Source organism: Cydia fagiglandana, chromosome 25 (genome assembly GCF_963556715.1).
Source record: "Cydia fagiglandana chromosome 25, ilCydFagi1.1, whole genome shotgun sequence".
Lineage (NCBI taxonomy): Eukaryota > Metazoa > Arthropoda > Insecta > Lepidoptera > Tortricidae > Cydia > Cydia fagiglandana.
In genome coordinates, this window is record NC_085956.1 from 1,633,248 (window position 1) to 1,656,618 (window position 23,371).

General features: G+C 42.1%; 1 protein-coding gene across 1 annotated transcript in view; it reads right to left on the reverse strand.

The window, feature by feature from the left end:
- LOC134676779 (uncharacterized) overlaps window positions 1–23,371 on the reverse strand; it is a 69,634-nt gene that overhangs the window by 12,877 nt on the left and 33,386 nt on the right. Inside the window, exons 7-17 of the mRNA XM_063535161.1 lie at window positions 20,006–20,169; window positions 18,873–19,079; window positions 18,317–18,457; window positions 17,171–17,359; window positions 16,530–16,674; window positions 15,381–15,529; window positions 10,278–10,416; window positions 6,572–6,759; window positions 3,291–3,426; window positions 2,658–2,819; window positions 1,036–1,139 (exon numbers count right to left, since the gene is read on the reverse strand). Of these exons, the coding sequence (XP_063391231.1) occupies window positions 1,036–1,139; window positions 2,658–2,819; window positions 3,291–3,426; window positions 6,572–6,759; window positions 10,278–10,416; window positions 15,381–15,529; window positions 16,530–16,674; window positions 17,171–17,359; window positions 18,317–18,457; window positions 18,873–19,079; window positions 20,006–20,169 (1,724 nt within the window). The remainder of the gene's footprint in view (window positions 1–1,035; window positions 1,140–2,657; window positions 2,820–3,290; window positions 3,427–6,571; window positions 6,760–10,277; window positions 10,417–15,380; window positions 15,530–16,529; window positions 16,675–17,170; window positions 17,360–18,316; window positions 18,458–18,872; window positions 19,080–20,005; window positions 20,170–23,371) is intronic.

Below are 23,371 nucleotides of genomic sequence, written 5' to 3' on the forward strand. Positions count from 1 at the left end.
CTTTTTGTACTAGCCGCACCTGAAACGTCATACTTCGCAGCCTATTATAAGGAACATAACATCAATATTTCATTGCATGTTTGAGAAAAATATATTATTGGCAATTGAGTGAGGCGGAAAATATACCATATCACTGATTTAAAATTTCGCGATTTTTACACATTATTAAATTGTAAAAATTGTTAATTGTTGTTGCTGTGTTGTGTGTTGTATTGTTAATAGGGAATTTTCCTATTAGTCAAATCAGTTACTTTTTTAGAACTGTCAAAACGATTGAAAAAAAAAATCCGAAAAGAGACTTTTATTATGATGGAATTAAGGGTGATTTTCATCTGAATTTCGGAATTTTCCGACATTCGGTATTACCCGAATACACCTTACGGTAGTTTGAATTGGTAAAAAAAAAAACGATTTGCTAATATGGAATTTATATGAAACATTACATCGTGACGTCACGGTCAACTCATCTACTTTTTATATTTCTATCCGATTTATTAAATAGAACTTGTGTTGAAAAAATAAATTATACTTATCTGTGTTTTTCTAATAATTATCTGGTGCTTTATTTCATGCATGGTGTAAAATAATTTACTTTAAATACAGTATAATACCCTATTGTAAATGTTGCGATTAAGTCCCATTGTACGATTAACACATTCAACACCACTAAGTGCTACGGGTTACGCTCGTAGCGCGTAGCCACGGGTTCGCCGTATGTAGCGCGTAGTAGGTCGCAAAACAAAATACAGTTGTACACAGTCGCTGGAGCCGAGATCGATTTTTGACTTTCGACCGCTCGATTTCGTGTATTTCGTTCAATAACATCTCCAATACTAGGCATTTTATTACTAATAGAATTGAAAACGAGTGGTCAATACTACTAGATTCCCAATTTCTATTGCTCATATTTTAACAATTGGCCGTTTTACACCGATTTTCGAGTGACGAAACCGAGCGATTTAAATTCGAAAAGCACCCCCCAGGAGAGCATCATCATCATCATCACATATATAAGATCTAGATTCAATTAAGTACCTTCAGGAGCTGGTAAATAGCTGGGCCCACTAGCGTCCGGTCGGTCTACCGGATATGTCTGGACAGGTGGTAATAACGGCCTCGGCAGCTCTCCTGGGTGGTCACTGAAATGAAAGGTAGAAATTGGTCAATTGATAAGACAAGATTAAAGACATACGGACTTGTACTGATTAATCCCGATATAATATTAGCTAAAAATTGTTGAGCATTAGATTTTTCTGTCGTTGCAACATCTATTGACCAGTAGCAGTACTGATAATTCCGCTACTCGATGCTAGATGTTGACTACGAAAATAATAGACGTTATGATAGGGGAGCCGGGGGCTTAATGTAACAGGGGTAAGTAGTAACGCTCAATTTTGACGGGGAATTAAAAACATTTTTTTTTTTGCTGAATGACGTTCTTTTAACTCGGGGAATAACGTAAACACCGCCATTGCCTGGCCAGACATCGAAGCGAGTGGATGTGCATACGAGCTCTACTTCGACCAGGTATTGTAAAAACTTACGGGGTAAGTTGTAACAACTCCCAGTTTTTCAGTGTCTGGTGTAAAAGATGCGTAAACATTATTTTGTAATCGGAATTAGTGCTTAGATTACAAACCCTCATAATCAGAATCATAAAATTATACATATTTTAGACAATACAGGCCTTTTTTCTAAAACCGTTACAACAAGCCCCCGCTCCCCTATTAAAACTGATGTACGGAGTGAGCACTATGTATTTATTTCTCTGTGACCTACGGCAGAGGAAAGCTGAGACATGCGTTGTTGGGCCAAACTAAGGGAAAATTAAGCTTACTCAAAATCCTTCCCATGCACCTTCCTCCAACACTGTCCGTTGAAGAGACATACGGACTTGTACAAGTTAATCGCGTTATAATATTTTACATTAGCTAAAATTGTTGAACATTTGATTTTTATGTCGTTGCAACATCTATTGTCCAGTAGCAGTACTGATAATTCCGCTACTCGATGCTAGATGTCGACTACGAAAATAATAGCCGTTTTGGTACTAAAACTGATGTACGGAGTGAGCACTATGTATTTCTTCTCTATGACCTAAAGCAGAGGAAAGCCATGACATGCGTTTTGGCACAGAATAAGTGATAGTACTACCGTACAGAAAGGAAACTTCCTACAAAAACGAAGTTTGACAGCGGTTCAGGGTCGAATCATGCTGTCCCTTTCAAGTATATCGCACTATCCCTTTCGGCTATTTAGGGTTGTCAAAATTCAAGTGATTATCTTATCTGTGGTCGTGCACGCAAAAGGAAGTCAAGTGGTGCCAACCCTAATTGCTCGGAGCAATGCTGAGCCGAGCGGAGCCGAGTTTAGCCGGTCTCAGGAGTTTCCCACCCATGAAATTAGTCGTTTTGGTACTAAAACTGATGTACGGAGTGACAATATGTATTTCTTCCTCTATGACCTAAGGCAGAGGAATGTCAGCGACGCACTCCACCAAGCTACAGAACGGGACCGATGGAGACTACTAGTTGACGGAATCAAACGGAGTCACGATCCTCAGCAATGAGGGACCGATTGAAGAGAGAGATAAGGCAGAGGAAGGCCTTGACGTGAGTTTTTGGGCCAAGCTAAGGGAAAATTAAAAGGTAGCTTACTCAAAATCCTTCCCATGCACCTTCCTCCAACACTGTCCGTTGAAGAGATCAAAGGCGAAGAGCCAGTCGTCAGTGGAGTGTTCGTAGTCTACTCCCTTCTGCAGGTCGAAGAGACGGATCTCGGAGAGGAGGCAGTTATCCACTCCGGGAGGAGCGATGTTGCTGAAAAAGAAATGTACTTCGTCATCATCTTCCTCGCGTTATCCCGGCATATTGCCACGGTTTCATGGGAGCCTGGGGTCCGCTTGACATATCTAATCCCAAGAATTGACATCTATATATGTCATAGACATAGTCATAGGCCTATAGGCACTAGTTTTTACGAAAGCGACTACCATCTGACCTTCCAACTCAGAGGGGAAACTAGGCCTTATTACGATTAGTCCTGTTTCCTCACGATGTTTTCCTTCAACGAAAAGCGCGAGGTAAATATCACAAAATATTTCGTAGATAGTTCCGGAAAACTCATTGGTATGTGCCGGGGTTTGAACCCGCGACCTTCGGATTGACCCTCTTACCGCTAGGCCACCAGTTCTTGGTGATATCTCTTACGGGGTATTAATGAAATTTCACGAAAATCGCACATCTTTATTTGACATTTTCTGAACGCCAATATACCTAAGATAAACTTACTTGAAAGAAAAGCTGAGACATCTGAAAGGGGCGTCAGTGCAGGCTATTCCACAGGACTGTTCATCTCGGACCCTAGCGTGACCCTTAATAGCTGACCCTATCAGCTTAGCGGCGTTGTCGTATTGGAGGTAGCATTCTGGAAGTTTATGAAAGATCGTTTATGTCGGTCAGCAAAATATATTCAGTGCGTGTCGATAACTTAGTTCGTTTTTTTTAGGGTTCCGTACCTCAAAAGGAAAAAACGGAACCCTTATAGGATCACTCGTGCGTCTGTCTGTCCGTCTGTCCGTCTGTCACAGCCAATTTGCTCCGAAACTACCGGACCAATTAAGTTGAAATTTGGTACACATATGGAAGTCTGTGACCCAAAGACGGATATGTAACGTAAACAAATGAATTTTAAACATAGGGGCTACTTTTGGGGGGTAAACGATAAAATTAAAAAACAAAGTTTAGAAAACAATATCATGTTACATATCAAACGAAAGAGCTCATTGTGAGGATCTCAAATATATTTTTCTTATAAATTTACAATAAAAAGTTTAGAAGTTATTCCAGAAAATAGACAAAAAATGACCATTCCCCCCCCCCTCTATCTCCGAAACTACTGGGTCTAAAATTCTGAAAAAAATACACAAAATAGTCCTTTACCTAAAGATGACAGGAAAACCTATTAAGCGCCCTCCAGACTATGCGCGTGAATCGCGGGCGAAGCCGCGAACGCGAGTGTGGAGTCTAGTTCGCTGATATGCGAAATCGACTCCAGACTCGCGTTCGCGGCTTCGCGCCGCGATTCGCGCACGAGTGTGGAGCGGGCTTTAGAAGTCTAGAGTCAAGCGTGAGTCGGATTTAAGAACAAAAATGCAGTTACGTTTTTTTAGGGACACAGCCGCAATGGTTTAAGTGAAACGTGATGTAGACAGCTATTGCGAAGGCCCTAGGCCGATATCTGCATAAGGCCGAAGGCCCGTAGCGTCCCGAAGAGGCGTGACTTTAGCTTCATACGTGAGTCGGACTGAAGATAAAAAATGCGACTAGGCTGTATCTGGCACACAGCCGCAATGGTACTTGTTAGAGATGCAACGGATAGTAGTTTGGCCGGATACCGGATATTCGGCCTGACCATCGGCTGAATATCCGGTATCCGGCCGCCGAATATTCCAGCCGCCAGCGGAACTATACCTACATTTCGGTTTTACAGGTGCGCATTCTGCAGGTTTGACCTGTATCCTAGTGAACGTTCGCGCGCACACATTTCTAGGTGCGAAATGAGTGCGCGTGCAAGTCAGTGGAATGTTTAAACTGTTTTAAAATAATAAACAAGTACGATTATGACCAAGACTGTTTCTTAAATCCAATTAGTTTACTCTGAAATCAAGCGATGTTACTATCCGGTATCCGGCCGGATATTAAAATCATGGCCGGATAGGCCGTATACCGGATAGTAACCGAATATCCGGTGCATCTCTAGCTACTTGTAGTACTGATTGATTAGGTTACTATTGCTACGTGTTTTAAAAAGCACTATACAGGATGGCCAAAAAAAAGTGTATTCCCGTTGCCAACGTGCAACCCCGAAATCTCGAAGAAAAATTTGGCTGTTTCATACATTTTGGCTCGTCCGTTTTCTATGGGAGCATACATTTTTTTTCGCGATTTCGGGGTTGGTCTCATACTAAAAGTTGCTTAAGTATAATCTCAAAACCTCCTTGGCTACGGGAATGCACTTATTTTTTGGCCAACCTGTAGGTATTATCTCTCTTCGACCTTCGCTTTTATAACACTTTCGGAAGTTGTAGGAAGCAGGAGAGCACGACCCGTCGGACGCTCCGAGTTTTCAGCTCTATGCGGAGCTCGGTCTTCGCATTTGGACACTTGCAGCGCAATTCTGAAAATGAATTAGAGATGCACTAGATATGAAATAGTAAAGATATGTGACGTTCCACGGCAAAAGGTACCTTATGGCAGCAGGCGCTTACGCTATTATTAACGCCGCTCCAATATTCAGCCGGGGAAATGGTACCTTTTACTGTGGAACGTCACATATCTTTACTATTTCATATCTAGTGGATCTCTAATTCATTTCCCGAATCGCGCCGTTGTACTATTGTTCGGCATTTAGTCTTCAGAGTTGTAGAGATATAAGCCACCACGCCAGAAAACATCATGTTACATTTGGTTTTTGATTGACCCATTTTCAAGACGTTTCACTCACGTCACGTTTCACGTACAAAAAAATTGTTGAAAATTGTGTGATGTACGGAACCCTTGAAACGCGAGTCCGACTCGCACTTGACCAGTTTTTAGCATTAGAAAGAACTCCACAGAAGCGAGCGTGCAGTTTTTATCAGGCTCTTTAATTGTTAATAATTATTGAATTATCTAATGTAGCATGGTCAATACATATAATTTACTTCAAATTATTACCGCTAAAAGTGCCGGATTTGGAATCACAAGCTTACTGCGAAGTTCTTTCTAATTCTAAAAAAAACGGACTGTAGTACAGGTTGGAGCACGCACTGAGCCAGTTAAGGTTATGGAATAGAAATTACAACCAATCGACGGAGGCTCACTTGAGAGGCCTGGAGTCCACTCGGCAACCTAATCTTTAGAGTAGACATTGACTCTAGTTTAAAAGCGACAGCCATCTGACCTTCTAACCTAGAAACTATAGTTCCTTTTGATTGAGCGAAACGAAAATCTCGGTTTTCGTTTGTGTAAAGACCGGCCAAGTGCGAGTCGGACTCGCGAACGAGGGGTTCCGTACTATTGCGCAAAAAACGGCAAAAAAATCACGTTTGTTGTATGGGAGTCTCACGTAAATATTTATTATATTATGTTTTTAGTATTTGTTGTTATAGTTGTACCACTTTTACCCAAGTAAAATACATCATCTGTGAAAATTTCAACTGCCTAGATATCGCGGTTCAACAGACAGACGAACAGACGGACAGACGGACAAACGGACAGACGGACAGCGGAGTCTTTAAAAATGATTTCAAGTATGATCGGCTGTTCTCTACAGGTGGTATTCCTCGACCAATTCTAGTGAAATTTTGTGAGCACGTTGGATAATTGTGATTGTGTGTTTGTGTGAGTGAATTGTGGGTTCGGGTCTATAGCTCAGATCCACTAAGCGTCACTTACACCATCCCACTAACCTGGAGTTATCGGGTTAAATCGTTAACCCAGTGTCAAATTGCACTGGTAACCATGGTAACTCCAGGTTTAACCGGTTAACCCCGGGTTAGTGGGATGGTGCGAGTGACCCTTAGTCTTACCTTTCTTGGGTTCGCTGACAGCAGTATAATCAAACAGGGCCGGCTCGCAGCCCCTTCCATAGTTTCCCCTGGCGTACAGCTCATGTCCCTTAGAGGGGCGTAGCCCCCGCCCGGCGGAGAGGGAAGTGGGGGGCGATGTGGTTAGGATGCAGTTGGGGAGGTCTTCGCCTATTGTAGGGGCGGAAAACCTGAAAAAAAATAGAGGTAAGATATTTTTCACCACACCAGCTCGGAAAGGCTCACTTTGCACTTCAAAAACTGATAGCAAAGTTGCATTTTATTTACATGTGAGGCAAAGTAATCAAATGCAAATTTTGAGTTGTTTTCTTGTGACGCTCAGGATTAAATTTTTCGAACCACTCGCTACGATTGTGGTTCAATTTTGAAATATTTCGCTTGCTTGGATATCAATATTTAGCACGAGCGGATAAGTAACAACTTTGCCCCATGTAAAACAAATAACTATTTAACGGTGTGGAAATGCAGTTATACATCTTCCACTGCGTTAAAAACGGCCAAGCCACATATTTTGTCTAATTGTAATTGTAATTTTGTGTTGTGTAGAGTTTATGAAGTTAGGGCTTGTAGAGTTAGAAGCTTGGCTCTACAAGAAATCTGATAAATTTTTGACAGTGCGCGCCTTATGGTTTGGTCTTGGCAACATTTGACATGAAAATGTTTTTGGTGAGACGGAATCTATCTATCTATCTATCTATCTATCTATACGTATAATAAAGCTGTAGAGGGTCGAAAGTCTGTACATGGAAGATATTTGAAAAAAAGTTGGCTGGGGATACTTAGAATCAATAACAGAACACGTTCCAACAGTTTTTAGAATTTTTGTCTGTTTGTCTGTTTATCTGTTTATCTGTTTGTCTGTTTATTTGAACGCGCATCACGTGAAAACGGCTGAACGGATTTTGATGCAAACTTTACTAATCTATCGATAAAATCCCCGGCCAGGTTATAGGCTATAAAAATTCAACCCTTAAAAGGGGGGGTAGCCACAACACTCGCTTGATTTAAGTTTGCCCCTGAATCTTATGGCGCTACTTAGGAAGGAGGGGCAAACTTTTTTTCAGATATGTGCTACCACTATTGAGTACCCTGGTAAACTAATAGATGGCGCTGAATTTAATTCGTAGTGACATGAATTAGCCACCGAGGAAGGATTTTGCCAAATTAATAACTCTAAGTTTAGATGAGGGGGTACGGATATCAACAAATTTAATTGAATAATTATGTTGATTTAATAATACAACAAAATTAAACGACAGTAAATTAATAACCCCTCATTGCACGGTGCCATTTTTTTCACGACAGTCCAAAAAAAAGAGAGAGAGAGTGTGTTGTGTTTTCAGCGTTCGTGTTTGTATGTAGGTATATATTTATTTATGTGAGTTTCTTTATTCCACCTTAACTTCTAAATGCCTTATCCGATTTAGACGTACGATACATCATTAGAATCCTTACGTCATCCCGGATGAGATAGGCTATGTGACGTCATTATCAAACCAATATGGCGGACTTAATACGCCATATTACGCAACCTTTAGAAAAAATATCGTGCAAACCTATCGAGAAGGGTATCAAAATGAAGGGTTGTGATGTGAAAGCCGATTAATAATACATAAATATATATCCAACATGTGGGTTTAAATTTGAGTTTGAGAAAGTACGAATTGACAATAAATATTAAGAGAAGCTAATCTCATTAAACCAAATATTGTTATTGAATGGGATACTTATGTAAATACAAAGAAGGCCCGATGTACGTGGCTCGCTGTACGCGTTCCAAAGCCGGGCGCCTTCGGCGCCCTTATAGTAAAAGAGTCAGGCGTAGCCCGACGTAGGTATGTAGCGTGCTGCACGCGGTCAAAAGCCAGGCGACTTCGACTTTCTCATACAAAAATGTCGGGTGCAGCCCGACGTACGTGACACGGGGCACACTTACCAAAGCCGGGCGCCGAAGGCGCTCTCATAGTCAAACCTTCGGACGTAACCCGACGTACGTGGCGCTCTGCCTGTACGCGTTCCAAAGCCGACTAAAAGAGACGTACGTGACACGCTGTATGATTACCAAAGCCGGGCGCCTTCAGCGCCCTCATACTCAAAGAGTCGGGCGTAGACCGGCGTACGTGACACACTTTACGCGTTCCAAAGCCGGGCGCCTTCGGCGCCCTCATACTCAAGGCGTCGGGCGTAACCCGACGTACGTGGCGCGCTGTACGCGTTTCAAAGCCGGGCGCCTTCGGCACCCGCATACTAAAAGTGTCGGGAGTAGACCGACGTACGTGACACGCTGTACGCGTTCCAAAGCCGGGCGCCTCCGGCGCCCTCATACTCAAAGCGTCGGGCGTAATCCGACGTACGTGGCGCGCTGTACGCGTTCCAAAGATGGGCGTCTTCAGCGCCCTCATACTAAAAGAGTCGGGAGTAAATCGATGTACGTGACACGCTGTACGCTTGGCAAAGTTGGGCGCCTCCGGCGCCCTCATATTCAAAGCGTCGGGCGTAACCCGACGTACGTGGCGCGCTGTACGCGTTCCAAAGCCGGGCGCCTTCGGCACCCGCATACTAAAAGTGTCGGGAGTAGACCGACGTACGTGACACGCTGTACGCGTTCCAAAGCCGGGCGCCTCCGGCGCCCTCATACTCAAAGCGTCGGGCGTAACCCGACGTACGTGGCGCGCTGTACGCGTTCCAAAGCTGGGCGTCTTCAGCGCCCTCATACTAAAAGAGTCGGGAGTAGATCGATGTACGTGACACGCTGTACGCTTGGCAAAGTTGGGCCCCGAAGGCACCCACATACTCAAAGCGTCGGGCCGCACGTGGCGTGCTGTACATACGCGCTCCAAAGCCGGGCGCCTTCGGCGCCCTCATACTCAAAGCGTCGGGAGTAGCCCCACGTACGTGGCGCGCTGTACGCATTCTAAAGCGGGGCGCCTTCGGCGCCCTCATACTAAAAGTGTCGGGCGTAGACCGACGTACGTGACACGCTGTACGCTTGCCAAAGTTGGGCGCTGAAGGCATCCACGTACTCAAAGCGTCGGGCTACTATATACATAGAGTTAGACCGAGAAAAGTCTGCAGCGATTTTGATAGCCCACGCAGTGCAAGTGTTATAGTACGTCACAATTTCATAAAAATTTGACGTTTTTTAATAAGTTACCTAAAGCTGAACACTCTACAGAAGAATCCCTGCGCTCCGATGCACTCAGCCTCGCACCGTTATCGCCGCCCTGGCGATAGTCTCAGACACTGCCCACCGGAACGGACTATAGCGTACGATCCATTCTAGATACGTTATAGTTTAGATATCACCTAGTTCTCTTTTGTAGCGCAATTCGGGCAACCAATGTCACTTTTACGTTAGATAGAGTAAGATATCTATTAGATGTGAATTAGATCTCTAAGTCATATCCTGTGGAAATCGTTCAAGAGTATCTCCAGAAGCGCGCAAATGTCAAATTTGACAGGTTAGATCTTAAACATATCGTTATCGTATCTTAATAGATGTCTATTTCAAAATTGAATGACGCCGTATTAGCAAGATCATCACTCATCGAGATTTACAATGATGACCACGACCACTCTGGCAAGAGTGTACCGACTAAGAAGAAGAAGAAGAAGATTTCAAAATTCCCACAGTACCCTGAACGCGTTGTTGAACTGAAGCCATAGGACATAAAGTAAATGTAAGTACCTGAAGCTGAACACTCTACAGAAGAATCCCTGCGCTCTGATGCACTCAGCCTCGCACGCACCAAGACCGGTCACCGTTATCGCCGCCCTGGCGATAGTCTCAGACACTGCCACGCCGGAACGGACGTGCCAGAAGCATTCTGAAAAACAAACATAAGTAGGTCATTTTTTCGGTTATAAATTGAAAATTTTTATTCAATAGGTAAATATAAATGTTGTATAAAAACTTATAAACTAAAATTATACTAAATTAATAAAAATAAAACCTAAACTACGATAAAAAATCGCCCTCGGCAAGGTACCGTATGATTCGGTTAAATTATGTTCTAATGTATGGACAAGAAAAACAAATTATAGCCAGCATTCAATGAATGTAGTATGATACCTTTGGGTATGGTGCTTTACGCACACTAGCGTCCCTCCCCCTCCCCCTGACGCAACCCCCCCTTTTAGCTTGAAATATGTCCCGGTTTACGGTTTTTTTTTATTTTTGAGAAAAGTATTAGAGTTAGGAAAAAAGTGTCAAGGTAAGAAATAATCCTTAATAAATTTTGAACAAAAAAGGTTATATACAACTTTTTGGTAAGACTCACCATATACATATTCATGTATTAACTTGTTGAAGTTCAATATAAGTTAGTACGTGATAGTACTGAAATAAAACTAATACGGAGAATAAGCTTGCAAGCTTATTCTTCGTTAAGATTAAATTTCTTTCAGTACTGTCACGTACTATGTTATATCGAACTTCAACAAGTTTTTCAACGGTAAAATTTTGTCGAAGTTCATCTAGCTAAAACATCAATATGGTGCGTCGTATCAAAAAAATGAATATAACCTTTTTTGTTAAGAATTTAATAGGGAACATTTCTTTTATTGGCACTTTTTTCCTATATTGTATACTTTCCCCAAAAAACAAAAAACACTCTCAACCGGGACATATTTCAAGCTAAAAGGGGGGGTTACGTCAGGGGGAGGGGGAGGGACGCTAGTGTGCGTAAAGCACCATACCCAAAGGTATCATACTACATTCATAGAATGCTGGCTATAATTAGTTTTTCAAAAAACACAATTTGACCGAATCAGTAGACGCTGGCAGTATTACCTCGCTGAATTGCAATGCTTTATGCGTTGTGCGAGGAAGCTGCCAGCCCTACGGTCCCCAGTTACATCCACCAGCCTCTTTGCTAATGCGAAGTAGTAGGTAATTAAATGATGATGATGATGATGACTGCACGAGGCCATGCGCTTGGTGTTGAACAGAACCCTCAGGTCTTCAACAGAAGGATATGATGTCAGGATTCTCAGTATTCAGGGACCGACTGAAGAAGAAGAGAAATGATGATATGCTTATAGAAGAGATATATCGTTTCGAGTGTAAAGTTTTCAGCACGTTTGGATTTTGGATCACATATTATTATGTCCCTAATTCATCCTCTTTTTTGAAATCCTCCTAATACAAGTTATTAACTGAAAAGGAGGATTCGACTCACCTGGATACCTAGTACATGTTTAACGAATTTTGATTTTAGATTTTTTTTTATTGGGTATAGTCCTTTTTGATGTTATGTACCTAGATAAAGAGTAAGGAGAGTCAGGATTTCTGTGACTTGGCAGTCTAAGAATTTATGTGAGATGGAGAGAGCGTCTTGTGGCATGTCACATATACTGAGCCACTGTCAGTTGCTGGCATGGAAGTTAGAGTCAGTCAATAAAAAAATCTTACCACTCTCAATCTAAAGTCTAGATCTGTATACGATATATCGAACTGTGAGATATATGTTGAAAGAAAAGTAGGAATTACACATAATTACATTTAACAGTTTTGAATGATTCACAGTTCGTTTCAGAAGACTTATATCGACCGGGATATGAACCGTGATTACCTTTTGTATTGTTTTTGAGCTCCCGATACCAACGACCAACCAACCAACCGCCCGACCAACCAACCAACCAGAGACCAACCAGCGTAACCAGTGGCCAGTGTAGACCAACGAGTGTGAACACGTCCTGTGGTTAGAGATGGGCGCCAGCGGGTAAATACCGGGAAAATACCCAAAACAACCCAATCTACCCGATATTTACCCGTATCTACCCAAATTGTTGGGTATTTAAAATTTGTTCGTATAATTGAAGAAATTCATTATAAAACTAAGATATATCAATATTATTATCGTATAAATATGAAAATAAGTTAAAATAAAGTATACAAATCACAATCTCACAACTTTTTTGTACACAATTAATTTTTTTTCGTGATTTTTTTTTTATACCTATATACCTACTATTTTTTAAGTGTTGTCATATTTTGGTTTTGATATTTCTACATTTTATTTTATTTATCGTTTAATACAGTAATTTTTTCGTTAGGTATATGGCCAAATTTGATTTACTATAACCAGTTTGGATGAAATTTTGTGTGTATCTAAATTGTTTGATCTCAACCAGATCCCGAAAATGATGATTCGAGAGCCTCATTAATCCGCCACTTTATCGAAAACTTGCCAGAAATCAGCACTGATGAAATCGAGATGCCCCTCAGGCAGCTTAAAAATGGAAGAGCCCCAGGCGAGGGCGGCGTTACGAGCTTCTGAAAGCGGGAGGTAAACCTGCACTGAAGGAGCTCCAGAACATCTTTAACGCCGTTCTTTTCGATGGGAGAACTCCAGAGGTGTAGAGTAGGAGTGTAGTCGTGCTGTTCTTCAAAAAGGGAAATAAGGCCCTATTGAAGAACTACCGACCCATTTCGCTCCTAAGCCACATCTACAAGCTGTTTTCGAGGGTCATCACGAACCGCCTAGCACGAAGACTCGGCGAATTTCAGCCACCGAGCAGGCCGGATTTCGAGGAGGATACGGCACCATAGACCACATCTTCACAGTGCGGCAGATTATACAGAAGACTGAAGAGTATAATCGGCCCCTGTGCTTAGCATTTGTGGACTATGAGAAAGCCTTTGACTCCATTGAAGTCTGGGCTGTTCTGGATTCCCTGCAGCGATGCCAAGTCGACTGGTGATATATCCAAATGTTGAGATGTCTGTACAACGCAGCTACCATGGCCGTCCAAGTCCAAAACCAGCAGACTAAGCCTATCCCCATGCATCGTGGTGTGAGACAAGGGGATGTGATTTCCCCCAAATTGTTCACAAATGCATTGGAGGATATGTTTAAAACGCTCGACTGGAAGGAACATGGTATTAACATTAATGGCGAATACATCTCACACTTGCGATTTGCGGATCGTCATCGTCATCGTCACCATGGCTGAGACGTTGCAGGATTTAGAGCATATATGCTGACCGGTCTAGCTGATTCTTCTCAACGTATAGGTCTCCGGATGAATTTGGACAAAACGAAAGTTATGTTCAACAAATGTGTTGCTCCGGGACCTATTTCAGTACAAGGGGCTGTTCTCGAGGTTGTTCAGGAATACGTCTACCTCGGGCAAATACTGCAGTTAGGAAGGAACAACTTCGAGAAAGAGTCGAATAGAAGGATACAGCTGGGCTGGGCAGCATATGGGAAGCTGCGTCGAGTCTTCACGTCGTCAATCCCACAGAGCCTGAAGACAAAAGTCTTCAATCAGTGCGTCCTACCCGTGATGACATACAGAGTCGAAACGTGGACACTCACGGTAGGGTCAGTCCATAAATTCAAAGTCGCTCAGCGAGCAATGGAAAGGGCTATGCTCGGAGTCTCTCTGAGGGATCGTATTCGAAATGAAGTCATCCGTCAGAGAACTAAAGTCGTCGGCATAGCCCACCGGATTAGCAAGCTGAAGTGGCAGTGGGCCGGTCATATTAGCCGTAGAACCGATAACCGTTGGGGTTGACGAGTTCTCGAGTGGAGACCGCGCATCGGCAAACGTAGAGTAGGACGCCCTCAGACTAGATGGAGCGATGATCTTCGCAAGGCGGCCAGCAAGAGCTGGATCAAAGTTGCCGCAAATCGTGCTTAATGGCGTGCAATAGGAGATGCCTATGTCCAGCAGTGGACGAGAGTAGGCTGATGATGTTGATGATGATGACGATGATGAAAACACAATATGACCCAGTAGGTGGCACTGCTATCGGTATATATATAGCCAATAGTGTTTTTAAACAATCCAGGTAGCGGTTGAAATATACTTACACAAAATTTCATCCAAATCGGTTTCAGTAAATAATATTAGGTGATATACCAACAGCAGCGCCACCTACCGGGTCCAATAGTGTTTTCATACAATCCAGGTACCGGTTAAAATATATACACAAAATTTCATCCAAATCGGTTTCAGTCAGTAATTTAATATTAGGTGATATACCGACAGCAACGCCACCTACCGGGTCCAATAGTTTTTCAAACCATCCAGATACCCGTCGAAATATACATATATAATAGTCATATACACAAAATTTCACCCAAATCGGTTTCAGTAAATCGAATTTGGCTATATACCGATAGCAGCGCCACCTACCGGGTTTAATTGTTTTTCCCAACCCTTCAGGAACCCATTGAAATATACACACAAAATTTTATCGTTATCATTCCAGCCGTTTAGGAGGAGTAGAGTGACAAACACACGTATTGTAGAACGTATGTTTAAGATATTAAACATTTGTCAATTTTCTTAGTCAATACAAATATTATACGTTTTATATAACTACATGAGTATCAAAAAAACTGTTATTTGCAATATCTCCATTCAATTTACTACTCCGTTTCCAACTTTTATTTATACCCACTCATTTGGGTAGAAAAGGTAAATACCGGGTAGATTGGGTAAATACCCGATAAATACCCGATATCTACCCCGGGTATTTACCCGCCGCCCATCTCTACCTGTGGTAACGTTGAAAGCGAACGCAGCCCAACGTGCACGAATGAGAGTAGACCGAGCGCGGTCTACACAACTTTGACACCCACCCGCTATCATTCAGTTAAACCCGTGAACAAGATGCATGTAACTGCGTCGAAATATGAAGCTTGAAAACAATACTAAAGGTAATCACGGTTCATATCCTGGTCTTCAACAGAAGGATATGATGTCACGATCCTCAGTATTGAGGGACCGACTGAAGAAGAAGAAGATCCCGGTTGATATAAGTCTAATTGAATCTTACCGCTCTCAACCCAAGGTCTATGGGATACGGACACAGCACAGTCCTGTGGCATTGCATACACATCAGATCCACTATCTGTAGCCAAGTCGAGTCCTCTGTAAGGACGTTCGCTCAGGAAGCAGTTGTCAGAACCATGTGAGTTGGAGTACCTGCAACAACACAGAACATTAACCTCTACCCGCCCAGAGACCTATAAAAATGTCTCCTGTTCCATTCTAATTTGAACTTTGTGTCGACATAATAAAATTTCATTTTGCTTGGCAAGGTTTGACGTGTGGGTTAGAAAAACGTGACAGACAGACGGACGGACAGAGTCGCACCATAAGGACTTCTTTTGTACCTTTTTGGCACGGAACCTTAGAGCATTTAGTTACTGGAGACGCCTTGTCTGTCATTTTCTATACAAAACAGGCTGCCGATTTTTGCGGGGGAGGGGCACGTCAAATGTATGGCTATTATGTACGCAACGTACAAATAGCCATGTCAGATAATTAGATAAACGTCAGTCCATACAACTGTGCGAGGTTTTCGGCAGAGGGGTGTAAGATCTTAAAGGCGCCTCCAGATATTAAATGCTCTAAGCACGGAACCCTAAAAATGTACATCAGAAAAAACATCTTTCTGTTAAAAATCTTCCTTTATGAAGATCGAGAATAGAAATGGAAGAGTCAACCTAGACATGTTAGGATGACCTGGACGCATTTCTCAATAACTGACGGCCTAGTGCCTTGGCTAGACTTGGCTTGGCTGGCCACCCCTTTCCCTTTCCTTCCCCACCTTTCCCCTGGCCAGAAATTACGTTACATCAGCAGGATTGGAAGTCTATGAGGTATTTCTATAGATGGAGGTATAAGAATAAATAATAGTACTAGGTAGAGAAAACTTTTTTTTTTTACTATTATTATAGTTGTAGGTCCTCGCTTTCAATACGGGCGGCCTATAACTATTATTACTTCGTTTCATTCGTTTTTATGAATGTATTATTATGCAGTACAGAAGACTCACTCAGCTCACTCTTTAGCAAAACGCGTCTGTTACGATCAGAACAGATATGGCTAGCCACCAAAATTGATGTGGAATGGATGTACTTTTAGCTACCTGTAGCAAAGCGACGAAATCGCGGAGTGAGCCACGCCTGGTATAACTCACCGATAACTGTAGGAGACGCATTTGAAGTCTCTCTCCTCGAAGCAGGCCGCCTCACATTCAAGGACGTTGTGGGCTAGGAGAGATCTTCTGATGGAGCCCGTGCTTAGGGAGAGGCCGGGGCGACGCTCGGATGTGCACTCTGGCCCTGAATAAAAAAAACCGGTCAAGTGCGATTTGTATAAGACCGCCTGTTGTCTACTTGGCAGACTTGGCAGCACTTGGCAGACTGCCCCTACATTTAATCAATTGTTCTTTTCTTTTGTAGAAGTTAGACCATCAAAAGTCTGCAGCGATTTTGATAGACCACGCAGTGCAAGTGTAATTTTAAACGTCAAGCTTCTATGAAATTATGACGTATAAATAACACTTCCACTGCGTGGGCTATCAAATCCGATGCAAACTTTTATTGGTGCGACTATATATTTTTACTGAGGTGTACCAATAAAGAGTATTCTATATATATATCTTTACATTTAACAATGATCTTACCTATATTTAATTACACAAACGGGTCTACCGCGATATAATTTCACCACAAAAGTTTTTCCGTGACCACATCGCGGTAGACCCGTTTGTGTACCTACTTAAATATGTGTACAAAATGCGAGAGTTTAAAGTGTTACGAGTATAATTGATCTTACCTTTCTTAGGAGGTCCATAACTCGGCTTATAGTAGTTGGACTCCCCATAGTCCAGTCCGTTCCCCGTACCCGAATTGTTCCACCTTCCTCTCTTCCAGGACCCGTAGGAGTAGGGATGGATCTCGTCGTCTCCGTCTCTTCGGAGGTCGTTGTAGTTGAAGTCCGTTTTGAAGCCCCAGGGTCTGACGCCTTGAAATATAGATTTATTAAAACAAGTTTTTGGCAAAAATTTCATTTTTGGTACAAGCTTTTATCGCTGACTGTACTTTTCTTTCCACAGGCAACTAATACTCATCGAGACAATTCTAAAAACCCCTAACACAATTAAGTTTCCTTGTTTTATCACAGAGTTCCTATGGCCACCTCCGGTCTCCATCATCAGATCAGCTCGATAACACCATAATATTGCATTGTGACCCGACTTACGCATGTATGCAAAATTTCAGCTCAATCGGAAACAGGGAAGTGGATCAAATTTAACTTGCAAGATTTGATTACACACAGACAGACAGACAGACAGACAACGGTCAGGTGAAAGTAAATAAAAGCTTGTAATAAATTTAAAAGTGGAAAAAGTATTGCCTTGGGCCTTATTAAAGATTCGCTGGCTATGGAAGAGGTCTTCGAAATATGATGGTTGGATGATATTGAAAAAAAAAAAAATTAGGCAGGCGGGGAGAGACAAAAATCGTAATCATAAATTTCGTCAGATGACGTAATTTATGAACAGCCCCCAGGTGACCGATGATCACGTGATGCTGTGTATAGAAAACGAAGTGTAGGATGCCACGGCCCGGACCCGGGCCGTTCTAATGTAAGTCATCCTTTAAGTCAGCGGTCGGCACCTCTTGGCGGCCCGCGAACCTCTTACTTGCGGCCCGCGAGCCCCCCTGGCTATTTTGTATGTAATATTGCCAAACAACAATGTCTGATAAAGTCACACATATTAATAAAAGTGCGGCCCGCGTGAACTTCCTTAACTACTATGTGACCCTTGGCTGCTGAAAGGTTGCCGACCGCTGCGTTTAAGTCCCCAATGTTTGAAATAAACACCGTTATAATGTAAATATTCGCCGCCTTGGGCGACACTTGGATTTTGGTATCTCGGCGAGAGTTCGTGAACACATTTAAATACATTTGACTAACCTTGCTCAAGATCCGAGTCTGTGGATAATCGCCAATAGTTGATGGACTTGTGATAGTCGTTCCGGTTCTTGTAATAGGTGTCGCCACCGTACACACCACCGTACTGGCCCCATGCCTGATCGTCGTTGCTACGGCCTACGCCTGAAAAAAGTTTCTTTTAATAATGCATACTTATAAAACCGGGCAAGTGCGAGTCGGACTCGCGCACGAAGGGTTCCGTACCATAAAGAAAAAAAAACGGAAAAAATGCAAAAAGAAAACGGTCACCCATCCAAGTACAGACCACGCCCGACGTTGCTTAACTTTGGTCAAAAATCACGTTTGCTGTATGGGAGCCCCACTTAAATCTTTATTTTATTCTGTTTTTAGTATTTGTTGTTATAGCGGCAACAGAAATACATCATCTGTCTAGCTATCACGGTTCGTGAGATACAGCCTGGTGACAGACGGACGGACGGACGGACGGACAGCGAAGTCTTAGTAATAGGGTCCCGTTTTACCCTTTGGGTACGGAACCCTAAAAAGTTTAATCTATTTAATATAGGTTATAACTTACCAATCTGATATGGGATGTAGAACTGATCCTCATATCTCCTGTGCCCCGGATCGACGCGTCCCGGACCGGGCCGTCCCGGCTGCCGGTCGTCATAGAACCGGTCCTGGTGACTGGAGCCGTGGAAGTCCAGCCTGTCCCAACTTGGGGCCCAAGAGGCTGCTGCAGGCTGCGAGGGTTTGGAAGACAGGTAGCCGGAGTGGAGGAGACCTGAAAATAGCCGGTTTCTGTTACATTTCACTTTACAATAACTTTTTGACGGCCTCCTAGCCTAGTCGGTAGTGACCCTGCCTACGAAGCAGGAGGTCCTGGGTTCGAATCCTGGTAAGGGCATTTATTTGTGTGTTTGTCACAAATATTTGTTCCTGAGTTATGGATGTTCTCTATGTATATAAGTATTTATACATTATATATTTCGTCGTCTAGTACCCACAACACAAGCCTTATTGAGCTTACCGTGAGACTAGATTGATCTGTGTAAAATTGTCCAACAATATTTGAGTATTTATTTATTTATTTAATAAGTTTACGGCAAAAAATTCATTTTTGGTACAAGCTTTTATCGCTGACTGTATTATTCTTTCCACATGCAACTAATACTCATCTAGACAATTCTAACAAACTTAAACACGGTTACTTTGCGTTGTTTTATCACAGAGTTCCCATGGCCACCTCCTGTCTCTATCATCAGATTAGCACCATGTCTACATAAAGTGTAATATTTGTCAGTATTTTAGCTTTATTTGCATTATTTTTAGTATTTTAGCAAATGCCTGTGACGCATCCTAGGGATCTACTGGCCACGAACCATCTCAAACGCCAGACTATGGCAGATGACGGAACAGAAACCCATAAGAAGGGAAATCCTCGAAAGGAAATGGCGCTGGATCGGACACGTACTCCGTAGGCCGTACAGCCATCTGGCCAAGCAGGGTCTCCGCTAGCATGCGGCCGGCAGTAGGCGGGCGGGGAGGCCTTGTACTACGTGGAGGCGATCAGTTGAGAAAGAGGCTGGCTCAACTGGACTCGGCTGGAAAGAGCTGGAAGTAGCCGCTCAAGATCGTGACAAATGGAGGATTCTTCTGCGAGCCCTATGTCGCTAATGAGGGATAACAGGAATGCATCATCATCATCACCTGGTCCTCTTAGAGACTCGGGGCAGTTGGGCTCCAAGCTGTTCCGGTCTATCTCATAAAAGTCGTAGTCCTTATCATCAACGAAGTCCCGGCGAAGGTCGAAGGCTTCTATGGGCTTGGTCATCAGCTCGCAGAGGCCTTTGCCGCGGAATGAGGGGTCCAATCTGAAAAAAAAATATTTTAATTGCCTAAAATTCTCGTTTGTTTACTTCAAATGTTTAAGCCCCTAGAAAATTATTCAATGCCTTCTAGTGACTAAAAAAACGTTCCAAGTCCGACTCACGCTTGATTGCACATTTCTTATAGGTTTTTCTGTCATTGTCATGTAAAGAACTATTTTGTGTAGGTACCTATTTTTTTCAAAATTTTAGACCTAGTAATTTCGGAGAGAAAGAAGGGATAAGATTATATTTGGTCTATTTTCTTAAATAACTTCTAACTTACGTATTTTAAATAAAATATATTTGAAATTCTCTAAACGAGCTCTTTCATTTGATATACGAGTATAACACGATATAGTTAGAAAAATTTAATTTATTAATTTTCTCATTTACCCCCCAAAAGTAGCCCCCATGTATAAAATTCATTTGTTTTCGTTACATGTCCATCTTTGGGTCACAAAATTACATATGTGCACCAAATTTCTACTTAATTGGCCCAGTGGTTTCCGAGAAAATAGGCTGTGACAGACGGACAGACAGACAGACGCACGAGTGATCCTATAAGGGTTCCGTTTTTTCCTTTTGAGGTACGTAACCCTAAAAACAGAGTAATTTTGATAAAAGGCAAATAAAACCCGCGTGATCGCCATATCTAGTTAATTTAATTTTTATGTGTATTGTTTTTCTTTGTCTTTTATTTTACTTTGTAGTTTCACAGTGCCTTGGTTTTATACTGTAATGCTGTGTTACTTATTTGATCAATAAAATAAAATACATAAATAAATCTTCCGTCGCAAGTTATATTATTTTATTCCCTTAATTAAACCATGAACACAATAGGTAATTAATTCATTAGATTACAACGCGTTTCGTTTTCACTGAAACAATTCGCCGCCATTTTGAACTATTTTGTTAATAGTCCAATTGCAATCTAAATGACTATCTAAGGTCCCTGAGCGACATGTAAGGTCAAAGCCAGTTCAACAATAACATACATTACGTATCTATCAACATCATCACGTCATAAAGTAGTGTAACCTTGCGGATGACCTAATTTTATGATTTGCGTTTGATGATGATTTTCTCCTAAGATGAGTCCAAACTAACTAAGCGCCATTTGCACCATCCCACTAACTCGGGGTTAACCGGTTAAACCGTTAACCCAGTGTCAAATTGTACTGGTAACCATGGTAACTCCTGGTTTAATCGGTTAACCCAGGGTTAGTGAATGGTGGAAGTGGCCCTAAGTAAAGCGACGAGCTACGTCAATACGACGCGATATCATATCTCATTAAATATTGATCCTAACTAAAGGGGCCCACTGATTAACAGTCCGCCGGACGGCATCGGCCTGTCAGTTAGAACAAAATTTTGACAGTTCCGAACATAGTCTAATAAAACATGGTCTTCTCTTCCCAGAGTGACACAAGCCTACGTCACAATAACATGGCCGCTATATAATATAGCGCTGTCGCATGATGACGTAGGCTTGTGTCAGTCAGGTGACCTAGAAAAGACGGGAAGAGAGTACCAGGCGAAGTATGTATATTATTATACCATGGTTCCGAACAACTGACAGGCCGATGCCGTCCGGCGGACTGTTAATCAGTGGGCCCCTTAATAAGAGTGCATTATGGTTTTTGTAGAAAATGTTATGTGGATAATTTTATACAGGACATTTTTTACTACGGCCCAACGTTTATTAACGAAAAACTAAAAAGAAGGATCGCTAGCTTTATCGGAGTACCTATCAGTAGGTACTTTTAGTATATATCATGATTGTTTAAAACACCCCCTAGAACTATGTCCATATTTTACACACGAATAACCTATTTTCGATTGGTCTAAGGGTCCCGGAATGAGGTATTAAAGGTGACAGTCCATTTCCAACGACAGCAGCACTACCATTCATTTCACTATAGAAATTGACAAATTGACAATAACACCGACGCGTTCGTACTAGTAGTGAAGCTGCGGTCAAAAATGGAATGTTACCCTAAGCATGTTAAGAATACCTATTACGTTACAGCCAATAGGTAGTTTAACATCATCATCATCTTCCTCGCGTTGTCCCGGCATTTTCCAGGAATTGGCGCGGGCACTAGTTTTTATGAAAGCGACTGCCATCTGACCTTCCAACCCAGAGGGTAAACTAGGTCTTTCAGTAGTTCAACAAAAACAGAAAAATGCCCATCATTAGCAATCTCGTAGTAAAGTAGAGTAACCTTGATGCTGACCTGATTTTGACCATTATGCGTAATCGCTCGCCAGTTGATGACATGATGGCTACTTGTGTTGAGGACCTACCGCGAACATCAAATCGTTAACTACGTCTCTTTAACTTGGACATAGCAAGTACGGCAGAGAGGAAAGTAGAGTTACACCTTACAGACTTACGTCAGAAACGTCAAACTTGTATGAAATTATGACGTGTAAATAACACTTGCACTGCGTGGGTTATCAGAATCGCTGCAGAATTTACTTTGTCTGACTCTAGCTAAATTTTTGGTAATCACAAATAATCACTAATTTCTTTATGTAGCATAAACATAATTTCTATTGCTCACTTTCTAACAATAAAATGATTTGTATTATGTATATATTTTTTGTATTATTTTCCTGTTTTTTTAATGTGGAACGTGAATGAAATGTCTTTAAAAAACTCCGTAGGGGTCGGAACAAAAACTAAGTAATTTAGTCCAACTCACGCTTAACTGCACATTTTAGTTTTCCTGTCATCGATAGGTAAAGAACTATTTTGCGTATTTTTCCAAAGTTTTAGACCCAGTATAGTTTCAGAGATGGTCGGACAGACAGACAGAGGCACAAGTGATTCTATAAGGGTTCAGATTTTTCCCTTTTGAGGTACGGGACCCTAAAAATTTTAAATTAGAAACGACCTCCAGTTTTGATACAGTAATGTTATCTTTATTCTCGTACGAAGCCCCAACGACGACAATAGTCAATGTCAAAGTAGCATTGTATGCACTTAGTGCATGCCTGCATTAATACATATTGTAACGTTCTTAAACGAAATATTGTCTGGTTTATAAAAGGACCAAAATCCAATTACGACTCCATTGCCGCGCCGCATTGCCGTCTACTGCAGCAGTATTGACATTTTTGGCAGTAATGCAGTAATGTTATAACTGCATTACTGCCAAAAATGTCAAAATCAATGCTACTGCCCTCTTTTTGCTCGCGC